Source organism: Natrix helvetica (genome assembly GCF_964273705.1).
Source record: "Natrix helvetica genome assembly, chromosome: 1".
NCBI classification, from domain to species: Eukaryota; Metazoa; Chordata; class Lepidosauria; order Squamata; family Natricidae; genus Natrix; species Natrix helvetica.
In genome coordinates, this window is record NC_138548.1 from 160192282 (window position 1) to 160204512 (window position 12231).

The 12231-nt window shown below is 40.3% G+C and overlaps 1 protein-coding gene across 2 annotated transcripts in view; it reads left to right on the plus strand.

The window, feature by feature from the left end:
- The window catches only part of LOC309383948 (sodium channel protein type 2 subunit alpha), a 91514-nt gene that overhangs the window by 25855 nt on the left and 53428 nt on the right, over positions 1-12231 (plus strand). For both annotated transcript variants that reach the window (XM_081937035.1, XM_081937036.1), the window contains exons 2-3: positions 4513-4834; positions 11281-11398. In XM_081937035.1, coding sequence (XP_081793161.1) covers positions 4565-4834; positions 11281-11398 — 388 coding nt within the window. In that variant the 5' untranslated portion in view covers positions 4513-4564. The remainder of the gene's footprint in view (positions 1-4512; positions 4835-11280; positions 11399-12231) is intronic.

Below are 12231 nucleotides of genomic sequence, written 5' to 3' on the forward strand. Positions count from 1 at the left end.
GGAAAGACTCAGGTCACAAAAATAAATATATCTGGAATATCATTGTAATGTTGATATATTAGAAAGTGGCAAAAGAGATGATTGAACACATGGTTGATACAATGTATAATAAGATGCTGTTTCTGCTTATCTTTTATCTTTTGGGTTTTTTTTTCCTTTCTGTAAAAGTTGTGAGAATTGGGGAGATTCCTACCTCTAGCACGATGGAGCTACCAAAATTTTTTTTCTATATCCACCCACCCTTTTCCCATAAATTTTAAAAACCAATAAAATTCTTTAAAACCAAGATCCTTCTGCATCTTAAGCCCGTCTTCTGGAGTGTTGGCTATTCCTGCCAGCTTGGTGTCATCTGCAAATTTGATGAGTTCCCCATTTATTCCCTCATCCAAATCATTGATGAAGATGTTGAAGAGTACTGGGCCTAAAACAGAGCCTTGGGGTACAGTACTCCACTGCATACTTCCCTCCATGAAGATGCAGTTCCATTGAGGACTACACATTGACTGCGGTTGGTCAGCCAGTCATCTGGTGGTGATGCTGTCCAACCCACATTCTTCTACTTTATCTAGTAGTAGGTTATGGTCTACCTTATCAAATGCCTTACTGAAGTCCAAGTAAACTATATCAACAGCATTCCTCTGGTCCACTAATGTTGTCACTTTGTCAAAGAATGCAATAAGATTAGTCTGGCATGATCTGTTTTTGACAAACTCATATTGACTTTTGGCTATTACTTTGTTTACTTCTAGGTGTTCGCTAATTCGTTGCCTGATTATCTTTTCCAGAATCTTTCCTGGTATTGAGGTCAGGCTGATAGGTCTATAGTTTCCTGGATCATTTTTTTTTTTCCTTTTTTGAAGATGGGAACCACATCAGCTCTTTTCCAGTCCTCTGGCAGTTCCCCGGTGCTCCAGGATCTCTGAAAGATATAGTTCAGTGGTTCTGAGATCTCATCTGCCAGTTCCTTCAGAACCCCGGCATGTAATCCATCCGGTCCTGGTGATTTGAACTCGTCTACGATAGACAGGTGCTCACTTAACCATTTTCTTCCCTATTTCAATTTGTGTTCCTAATCTGATTTTTGTGGTGCTGCTTTTGATAGGTTGGACTGTTTTATCCATTTGTGTAAAGACAGATACAAAAAATGAGTTAAATAGTTCTGCTTTCTCCGTTCTTGCCACTTTCTCCCAGCAATGGACCAATTGTTTCCTTAACCTTTTTCTTGTTTTTAACATGTTGGAAGAAGCTTTTTTTTTTTTGTTATTTTTTACTTTTGTGGCAAGCTTTCTTCATTGTGAGTCTTAGCTTTCCTTACTTCATCTTTACAGGCTCGGGCTATTTCCTGATATTCTGCTTTTGTTATGCCCCCCTCTTTCCACTTTTTATACTTAACTTTTTTGTCTTTCAGAGAATTCTTTATGCAGCCATGCTGGTTTCTTTTGGAAGCTGTTATTTTTCTTCTTCATTGATATTGTGCTAGACTGAGCTTTTGTAATCTCATTTTTCAAAATTTCCCAAGCTTCTTGAGTTGTTTTCCCCTTGAGGATTCTCATCCATGGAATTCTTCCCAAGCTCTCTCTATGTTTACTGAAATTAGCTCTCTTAAAGTCCAATACTCTAGTTTGACTTTGTTCTACTACTTGTGTTTGCATAATATTGAATTCCAATATTGCATGGTCACTTGCCCCCAGGGTTCCTATGGCTTCAACACCTTCTATCATTTCCTCTCTGTTAGTGAGAATTAAGTCTAATATGGCCGATCCCCTTTTTGCCTCCTCTACTTTTTGGGAAACAAAGTTGTCTGCTAGGTTCGTTAGGAACCTGTTGGATCTTCCACTTGGTGCAGAGTTTGTTTCCAGTTAATGTCAGGGTAGTTAAAATCCCCCATTACTATTGTGGTGTGCTTCCTACATACCTTAGTTAGCTGACTAGCAAAAAGTTCATCTACTTCCTCTGCTTGGTTGGGTGGCCTGTAGTATAGACCTATGGCAATGTCATTTCCCCCCAAACCTTTAATATTGACCCAAATGCATTCAAGATAGTTCTCATCATTGTTGTGCTCTATTTCTGTAGAGATGTAGTTATTTCTTATATATAGTTCAACTCCACCTCCTCTTTTATTTGGTCTATTTCTTTTAAATAATTTAAATCCTTCTAGCTGTATGTTCCATTTGTCGGTTTCATCCCACCAAGTTTCTGTAATGGCAACAATATCATATCTGCCCTCATTTACCTGAATTTCTAATTCACCCTGTTTATTCCTCATACTCTGTACATTGGCGTATAGACATTTGAGTCCATTTTGATTGACCCTGTGTGTACTGTTAACATAACCTGTGTTATGCCTGACTGCCCCTATTTTCTTGCCACTTGTATGATTCATGCACATGGCATGGCACTCACTATTAAATGCTTGGTTTTGCTTGACAGCAGGAGTGATAATCTTACCCGCACAAACATCTATGTTACATACACTGATAACCCTATGAGTTTTAGATTGCTGGAGACAGAAATGTTCTATATCAATTAATTATCTGTCCCCGCTGTTCAGTTTAAATGTTTATCCAGAAATTCTGTGAATTTAATGCCACGTAACTCAGTCCCTTTCTTGGATGGGTGCAAACCATCTCTTTTGTACAGTTTTTCATTGGACCAGCTGCAGGCATCATGACTAATAAAACCAAAACCTTCCCTTTTACACCACTCCTTTAGCCACACATTAAACTCTGCTACACGCTGGCCCTTCCCTTTTTGTTCCTTACATACTGGTAAAACCTGTGAAAAGATAAGCCTACAACCTAAACTACTAAGTTCATACCCCAAGCTCTCGAAATCATTCTTCACAGAAAGTACATCTTTTTGGGACAGATCATTTGTGCCAAGATGTATAATAGCATCAACGTCACAGTCCTTACTTGCATTCTTGACTATCTTAAGAATACGTCTCTTGTCTCTGCTGGCAGTAGCACCTGGCAGACACCTGACCTCTTTTAAAACCTCCATATCCTTTCCTAAATTTACACCCCTTACGATTGAATCGCCAACCAAAAGGTGACTTGAATCTAACTTAAACATTTGCAGAGCAGACCAATCGGAATCAGTGGATCTACTAGATCCAACTTAAATGTTTTCTATTTATGGTATCATCCAGATATATCAAATTAATCAAATATTTTATTACGCTTCACTTTTCCATCACATATTGCCTTTTACTCTAACTTCCACTGGCTGAAATTAGGCAGTAGGTTTTCCAGAGTACATCAATTGCAAAATTCCATGGTTATTACTGCTTTACTTCTATAACGATTATCTGAGTTCTAATTGGAGGGATTTTTATCCACTCCACCTTCCCACCTTCCAGGATCTGATCATGATTGTTAGCAAAGGAAATGTAGAATTGCTGGTATGTCAGCATTAGAAATGTTAAAGGCGACAGAGGTTTGCAATGGGGAGGGGACTGTATAAACCAGGGGTGTCCAAACTTGGGAACTTTAAGACTTGTGGACTTCAACTCCCAGAATTCCCCAACCAGCATGGCTGGCTGGGGAATTCTGGGAGTTGAAGTCCACAAGTCTTAAAGTTCCCAAGTTTGGACACCCCTGGTATAAACCAAGGAATACCAGCAATTATTATAAGGGTACAGAAAATATGTTTTGACTTAGGCTGGAAGGTGTTAAATGAGATACTCATTTAATATCCTGGAATTATTGTGATCAGTTACTGGCTGGCTGTACTCTGGCAGGTACAGATATATAAATATGCCTGTGCTTCAGAGGTGGGTTCCTATGGGTTCAGCCCGGTTCGGCCAAACCGGTAGTGGCATGCCGGGCTGGGTCGCAGAACCAGCAGCGACCCAGGCTGGACACTCCTCCGAACTGGTTCTCTGGTTGCCGTCGTTGCCACCGCCATCATTTTTTTAGTTCTGCGCATGCACAGAACAATTTCTATTGAACTGTGCATGCACGTACAGCTCGCATTCGGCACATGAACGAGCGAACCGGCAGTAACGCCGGCCAGAACCCACCCCTGCTGTGCTTGTCAGGTTCTAATCACCAAATAGATCACTATTTTACACTGAATTCAGACAGACAGAAATGCTGGCATTTAGAAATGTCCTAATAAAATACTCTGGCTGTATTTACACAACATTGTAAACTAAAATATGGTTGCTCACTTGTGCTCTGCATTGCAAACAATGCTGTTGTACACTATTATTATTTTTTTTTAAAAAGGAAAATAATGTGTTCGGTGCAGAACATTCCTTACATCATTGCCAATGTATTGCTGTTCATAAGAAAGCTGATTTTCCCGAGAATGGATTTGATTCGTTTAAAAGATATAAGAAAGAGGAAGGAAAATGATTGCTAAGAAAATCAATAAATAAATGGACAAGAAAGCCTATTCTCCCATTTGTAACCTAGCCGTCCCGGAAGAAAATAATAAGCAAGCATTTCTGTGTTGATCCGGAGAGCATGACACTAATTTTTTGCATTATGTTTTTCTGTATCCTAGCATTTTTTTATGCATGGGGCACATTTGTAATTAAGAGCTGCAGGATGAAAAGATGGCACAGTCAGTGCTGGTACCACCAGGACCTGACAGCTTCCACTATTTTACGAAAGAGTCACTGGCAGCTATCGAACAACGCATTGCCGAGGAAAAGGCGAAGAAGTCCAAGCAAGAGCGCAAAGACGTCGATGATGATGAAAATGGACCAAAACCGAATAGCGATTTGGAAGCTGGCAAATCCCTGCCCTTTATATATGGAGACATACCTCCGGGGATGGTGTCTGAGCCATTGGAGGACCTGGACCCATATTACATTAACAAAAAAGTGAGTCCTCTGTTGGGATTTTAACTCAAAATTTGGGAAGTGGGGTGGGTGGGTGGAATTCTGCAGAGTCCTTTTTAATCAGTATATTGGAGGACAACTTCTATACCTCAGATTATTATCTCCTAAATATGGATTACTACTTTTCTTCATTTATGCTCACAACTAAAGCACAGGTGGTATTCAGGAGGTTCTGACCAGTTCTGGAGAACCGCTAGTGGAAATTTTGTGTAGTTTGGAGAACCGGTAAAAGACACCTCTGACTGGCTCTGGTCCATCTATTCTCTGCCTCCAAGTCCCAGCTGATCGGGAGGGAATGGGGATTTTGCAGTAACCTTCCCCTGGAGTGGGGAGGGAATGGAGATTTTGCAGTATCCTTCCCCTGCCATGCCCACCAAGCCATGCCACACCCACCAAACCACAGAACCGGTAGTAAACATTTTTGAATCCCACCACTGAACTAAAGCATTACTTGGAGAAAATACTACAATACTGTAAACACGTTATTCCATACCCCCGCCCCATTATTGTGAAGCAGTTTTATTATATCTTTTGTATTTGCACAACTGAAGGAAAACAATTGGGGAAAAAATATTTAACAAAAATTACATGACATTTGCAACAAATCTTCATTTTATAGAATCAGTGTTTTTAAATGATTGAATCTGTTTAGCAATTGCCCTCCGGTTTAGTTCTTTTCATACCAGTAAGGATGTAAATGTTTGATTTGGTTTCTGTACTATCCTACAGCTATCTGGGTGGCTCTTTGATCTGTAGCCTTAGAGCCACCTGATTCTGACTCTGCTATAAAAAAGAAAAGAAAAGAAATTCTTGAAGGCAGAAAATCCTGCTTTCAATTGAACTAAAATTAAAATAATTCTTTGGCCTGGTCATCTCCAGCCTGGTATCCTTCACATGCTCATCTCCCAGAATTCATAGCCAGAAAGGGGAAGGTCACGTTTTCTAGGAATCCTATATGTTAACACAGCATTTGGAGAAGGCCATTGTAAGCCTTAAAGCAGAACATTATTTTTCCTTCTAATTTCTTCTATGAGAAAATATACAAGAGCAGTAAGATACATGTTTTTATATCCTCAGAGGATGCATATCAAATCCTGCTCAATGAGTAGCTTCCAAAACTTCATTCCACTTCTTTATTCTAGAGCCCTTTTGCTAAGAGCTAAACAAAAAGTAAAAGTAAAATAAGCTTTCTTATTATACAACTCAGTTAGCAGGATGTTTTATTTTTATTCCAAAAGACTGGATTTAATATTTTTAACTCCACTGAATAGAAGAAGTAGAGGGAGTTTTTTAGCATTTAACCAGGCACATAATCACTCCAGCAGACATTGGACCCCATTTTTAACTTAGAATAATTACTATGGATATGGATGACATTAGACTGAGTCCTTTAACATAGTCAAATCACTTCCTGGTCCAGATGACATTTTCACTGCTCATACCCACTACAGGGTAAATGGGCCCATGAAAAAGGTCTTCCTGAAGATCTAATGGATTGTGATTGATTCTGGAAGGTTTCTGGTGAATTTCATATCATCTGCTAGGCCAGTGGTTCTCAACCTTCCCAATGTCGTGACCCTTTAATACAGTTCCTCATGTTGTGGTGACCCCCAACCATAAAATTGGTGTCTCGGTTCCTAAGACCATCGAAAATACGTGTTTTCCGATGGACTTAGGCGACTCTGGTGAAAGGGTCATTTGACCCCCAAAGGGGTCCCGACCCACAGGTTGAGAACCACTGTGCTAGGCTGTTCCACTGAGTGCCTGGTGGACGTCTGGCATGAGGTGATAATTGGGATGCTTAGTATGATTCTTCTCAAGCATCCTCTTTCTATACTGGGATTGGAGTTGCAGGTGTTCTTTGTTTTACTAGGACTTATGGGACAAGACGTGCAACAGTTGAAGTGCCAGTGAAGGGAAAGTAGACTAAAATGTACCATAATCCGACTGAGCTTGAGTATGAACTACAGGTAGCTCTCACCATAACTGAACCCAAAACATCTGTCCCTAAGTGATGTGCTTATTAAGTATTTGCCATGGTTATTAAATGAATCACCACAGTTGTTAAACAAATCTGCTTCTCCCATTACCTTTACTTGTTGGAAGACCCTTTGGTAGGTCACAAATGGTGATCACATGACTCTAGGACACTGGTTCCCAAAGTGGGTGGTACCACCCTCTGGGGGGCGGTGGGATGACTTAGGGGGGCACTAAGAGGCAAGGGGGGCAGCAGGGGGGTGCTAAGAGGCTTTTCGTACTCCTTTTCGTACCTCGCCTGCCTAGAGGCACAGGTGGTGGTGCTGCTGCTGCTCCCTGGTTCCCTTGTTTATCTCAACCACACAGTCCAGCAGATCTCTGCCCAATGAGTCTTCCTTTGCTTCTGTTCAAGCTACCTCCCCCATGCCCCAGCCAAGGTATTAATTCTTTTCCCAAACTATTTCCCTCCATCTGGGCTCTCCCTTGCAGAGCTGAGCCTAGCATTTAGTTTAAAATCCAGGGTGAGGGAGGGGAGGCAACAGAGCAGCCAGGAGGAGAGAAAAAAGTTTCTTCTTTTTGCCAAGCTATTTCTTTTTTCACAAGGAGAGGAGGAGAGAGGGAGGGAGGAAGGCAGAGAGGGAGGGAGAGAAAGAAAAAGAGAGATGAAGGGAGAGAGAGAGGAAGAAAAAGAGGAAGGAAGTGAGAGGGAAAGAGGAAAGAAGTGAGAGAGGGGAGGAGGGAGAAAGAAAGTGAGAGGGAAAAAGATGGAGAGAGAGGAGAATAAGAAAGGAGTGTGGGAAGGAGATAGTTGTATTTCCAACATCATATTTGGTGGAATGTGGCTTCAGGGTGGTCATCCAACTTCTCTCCAAGCAAAGAAATCGATTCTGCTAAGTGACTTAAAACCAGACATTGGGAAATTGGTATCACTTCATCAAGCCGATCCATCACATTAAGAATTTACTGAACAGTGAAGTAGTTACTAAATTTTACTGAGTTTACTAAGTTACTAGTCACTAAGGTTCTTGATAAATGACTATCAGACTTTGAAAACCTGCTATCACTGGATCATGTTCAGTAATTTTGTTGAATTAACATTAACTAAATTGGATTTTGAATAAATGTGCAATTAATTGTTACAGTTTTGAATTTTACTGTTACTTCTCCCTTCCGTCGTGCAAACCGCCCAGTCACATGACCCCCCAGCCACGCCCACAGAACCAGTAGTAAAAAAAATTGAATTCCACCACTGGGTGAGGGACACTGAGGATCAGTTTGTAGCACCAAGGGGGCGGTGGACTGAAAAAGTTTGGGAACCACTGCTCTAGGACCATGATGGTGAACCTATGGCATGCATGCTGGAAGTGTCACGCAGAACCATCTCTCCAGGCACACCAGCCATTGCCCATTGCTCTTCTGGTTTCTAGCACGCACATGCATGCTGGCCAGCTGGTCTTCGTGCACATGAGAGCACTGGAAACTGGAAGAGCAGCTACCCGATGCTCATGTGTGCGCCAGGAAGCTGAGCTTCTGGTTTCCAGCGCACGCATACAGCAGGCCGATTGGTCTTCTGGCATGCACGCATGCCAGAAACCGGAACACCAAGTGTATCAGTACTTGGTGCTGAAAAGATTAGCCAACACTGCTCTAGGATGTTGCAACCATTTTAAATACATGTCAGTTGCCAATTCTGATCACATGACCAGAGGGATGCTGTGGCAGTCATAAATGCAAGAATCAATCTTAACATTTTTTAAGTACTCTCACAACTTTGAATTTTTATTAAATGAATGGTCGTAAGTCAAGGAATACCTGTATAGTCAAGCCTACCTCCTGTGACTTTAAGTGTGGGGAGGAACTTGTTTAAGCCTGACTGCTTCTAGATGGAGAACTAAGAGCAGGAGAAAGTCTTGTGACTTATTAGTACAAGATTTTGCTGTTAACATTGCTCACATTCTCTGTAATCTTGATCATTCAATCAGAAGTGTGTGCCTGAGGCACCACCAGCGATATTATCTAGGACTCCTTTTGATCTGTGAGCTCTGATGAAGCGAATAGGGTGCTCATACCCTCAGTTTGGATACAGTTATGGAATGAAAATGCATTTTATTCTGGTGGGTGACCTTCAACACTTTGAGGGAATGTATCCATTCTGGAATTCTTATATCTCACAGGGGCATTTAATACTATTAGTTATCCTGCTAGACTGTCTAGACTAGGACTGGGAGTTAAATGTGCTGCCTTTTATTTTCTGAGGGAGCAGGTCCAATCTGTGATGGATGGGGAATATAAATCAAGCCATCAGGTAGTCACTGGTGAATATCCTTCCTCTGGTGCTGTTCATTATATACAGGAGACTATGAGGAGAGGTCATTGATTCATTGGGAGTAAGATACTATCAATATGCAGATGATACCGAACTTACCATCTGTCTATTTCTTAGTAGGATAATTGTAACTTTAAATTCAGGGTTTTAGTTCATGGATGAGAGCTACCAGGTGACTTCCTGAAGATTAAGCCAACGCTGTATCTGTTACATGCCTCAATTTATCAATTCTACACAACAAATAATACATCTCTGAAGAGGTTATATACAGTTTTTCTTCACTTCTTTCAATGGAGAACACAATCACAGTTCCCCTATCATTTTGCTTACAAAATATAGAGTATGTCCTGAGATTGGTGGAATTTGGTGGGAATCTGAAATGGAAAGCAGAATATGTTCACTACAATTTTTCCCAAACTCTAGTAAAATTAGAGGGCCTATCTGCATATTGGATTTACAGAACACTCCACATATTGCATGAGTACATTTTTACAGAGATTTTTGGAAGCATAACAATTTTAAAAAAGTATAATCAGCCCTAGCCAATAAACGAACACCACCCACCACCCAAGCCGTTACAATACAAAACAATGCACACACAGCCAGCACCAATCAGCACCAATCTACCAATCATGATACAACCACACAACCAATCATTCCACTTACTGAAACAAAGCCAGCACCCCATCCCCTCCCACCAAGAGGGTCTCAATCCTACATGGGAAAAGACCCGAATACAACAAAACCAGCACATATATATATTTGTGTTGTATTTGTGCTGATAAATAAAGGCAACATTAAAAATAAAAATATGGGTTTCTGCCTGCATGGTTTTCTGTGATGAGCCGAAGGACAGAAAGAGGGAGGAGTGAGCTCCCTCCCATATTTGGGCATACCAGGGGTTGTAACACACACGCACACACACACGCACACACACACACACACGCGCGCGCACGCACACACACACACACACACACACACACACACACACACACACACACACACACACATATATATATATATATATATATATATATATTTGTTTTCGTAGATTTTCACGGGTGTAGGTATGCTGGTTTTGTTGTATTCGGGTCTTTTCCCGTGTAAGGTTGAGATTGTCTTTGCAACGTTTCGGCAGGATCTCACCTGCCATCTTGAAGTTACAACCCCTGGTATGCCCAAATATGGGAGGGAACTCACTGCTCCCCCTTTCTGTCTTTCGGCTCACTGCAAAGACCATCCAGGCAGAAAACCATATTCAAGCTATTTAGCTCTCATCAGCTAGCCGAAAGACTGAAAGGGGGAGCAGTGAGTTCCCTCCCATATTTGGGCATACCAGGGGTTGTAACACAAATACATACCTATTTCCCTGGCTCAGCTGATAAGGAGGAGAGCCTGTGGCTTAGTGGCTAATACATCTGCCTAATATGTAATACAGCCCAGGTTCGAATCCCAGTAAGGGTATGGCTAGCTGATGAGAGCTAAATAGCTTGAAATAGATCTATACTAGTCTCCCTTTATTTATTTATCATCACAAATACAACATACATACATACATACATACATACATACATACATACATACATATTGCACCAAGTGCAGCTTCACAAGAACGCATACAGTACCTTTTAGTTGTTGAGACTCATGTCCTCATTAAAAAAATTTTTTAATGAGCTTTCCTTATTGGGCAGTGAAGAACTCTGCAGCATTACTGGACTTGTCTAATCCATTGATCTCAATAGATTAAGATGTTGAGGTGGGGGAGGAAACTGCTGGGTTACTGATGCTGAAGCTGGTGAGAAACTAGTCTACAATAGAAGGAAAGAGCTTTATTCAGGCTGTCAAAATCTAGGTTTTGCTCCTGAATTTATTCTACAATATTTAGATTTTTATCTGCTTGCATAACTCTGGTTCCATGTTAAAAAAATGTATCTGCTTAGTATCTGCTTTGATCATAGATATGAATGAACAGAATTATATAGGGGGGACAGATAAATTACCTTCTATATTTGTAACTGCTACTTTAATAATGTCTTTTGTATATATGATAGATAGACCAATGCAGAACCCATTTTGCAGGTTCTGAATCCAATTTTCTCCATTAATTCTATTGCTTTTTTTCTAGACATTTATAGTATTGAATAGAGGGAAGGCAATTTTCCGATTCAGTGCCACGTCTGCTGTGTACCTGTTAACTCCTTTCAATCCTCTTAGAAAAATAGCTATCAAGATTTTGGTACATTCATATCCTTTTCGGGTTCTTAGCTCATAATGATTGAAATAATGCTATTTCTATTTTCAGTAAGTTGACTATTTAAAGCATGGAGTTTTTGTTTGTTTACTTTCTGCTTTGCCCTGTTCATCTTCTCTTTTTGCCTCTTACCCATTTCTTTATTTTTTATTTTATGTATTTACCCATTTCTGCCAATGTTGCCCTCCACCCATTCATGAAATGTGGAGCTTTAAAAAATAAAGGTTAAAAAGCCTTCCTTTTTCTTCTTCTGTTTTTCCCCATGATTTCTTGTCTGCGGCCTCTATTTTTCTTATCCTGTTTTTGAATTGTGCTTTATTAGACCAAACACCAATGATTTGGACACTTGACCTCATGATTTTTAGATGGTTATCAGACGCTCCTCAGTAAAATCAATAAGGATATACACCTTTTTTAAAAATTAATTCATCTGCCAATCATTCTTTCCCTGCAGTGAGATAAATGGGAGATTTGGCTTATATTGGAAGAGCCATTTCAAATTCCTGGGGCTCTAATTAGACATATCAAGACAAATCAAATTTCCATGTGAACTGAGTTGTGCCTTTTGAAAAATATCCCTGCATTTTCTACTAAATTCTCGGGATCCATACTATATATAAATTGATTTATTAGATAGTTCACAGTTATTTTCAGACAGTTAAAAATATAAATTTGGAGCAGTCTAGAAGTTATGCCTATTGAAACTCATCTATAACTTGTAAGATGCTGCATTCTGTATTCATTCAATAAATCATGAGGCTGTGTCCTTGTTATCCACTGCATAAATGACGAACATTCAATAGATGTTCTAGGATGCTCCATGTT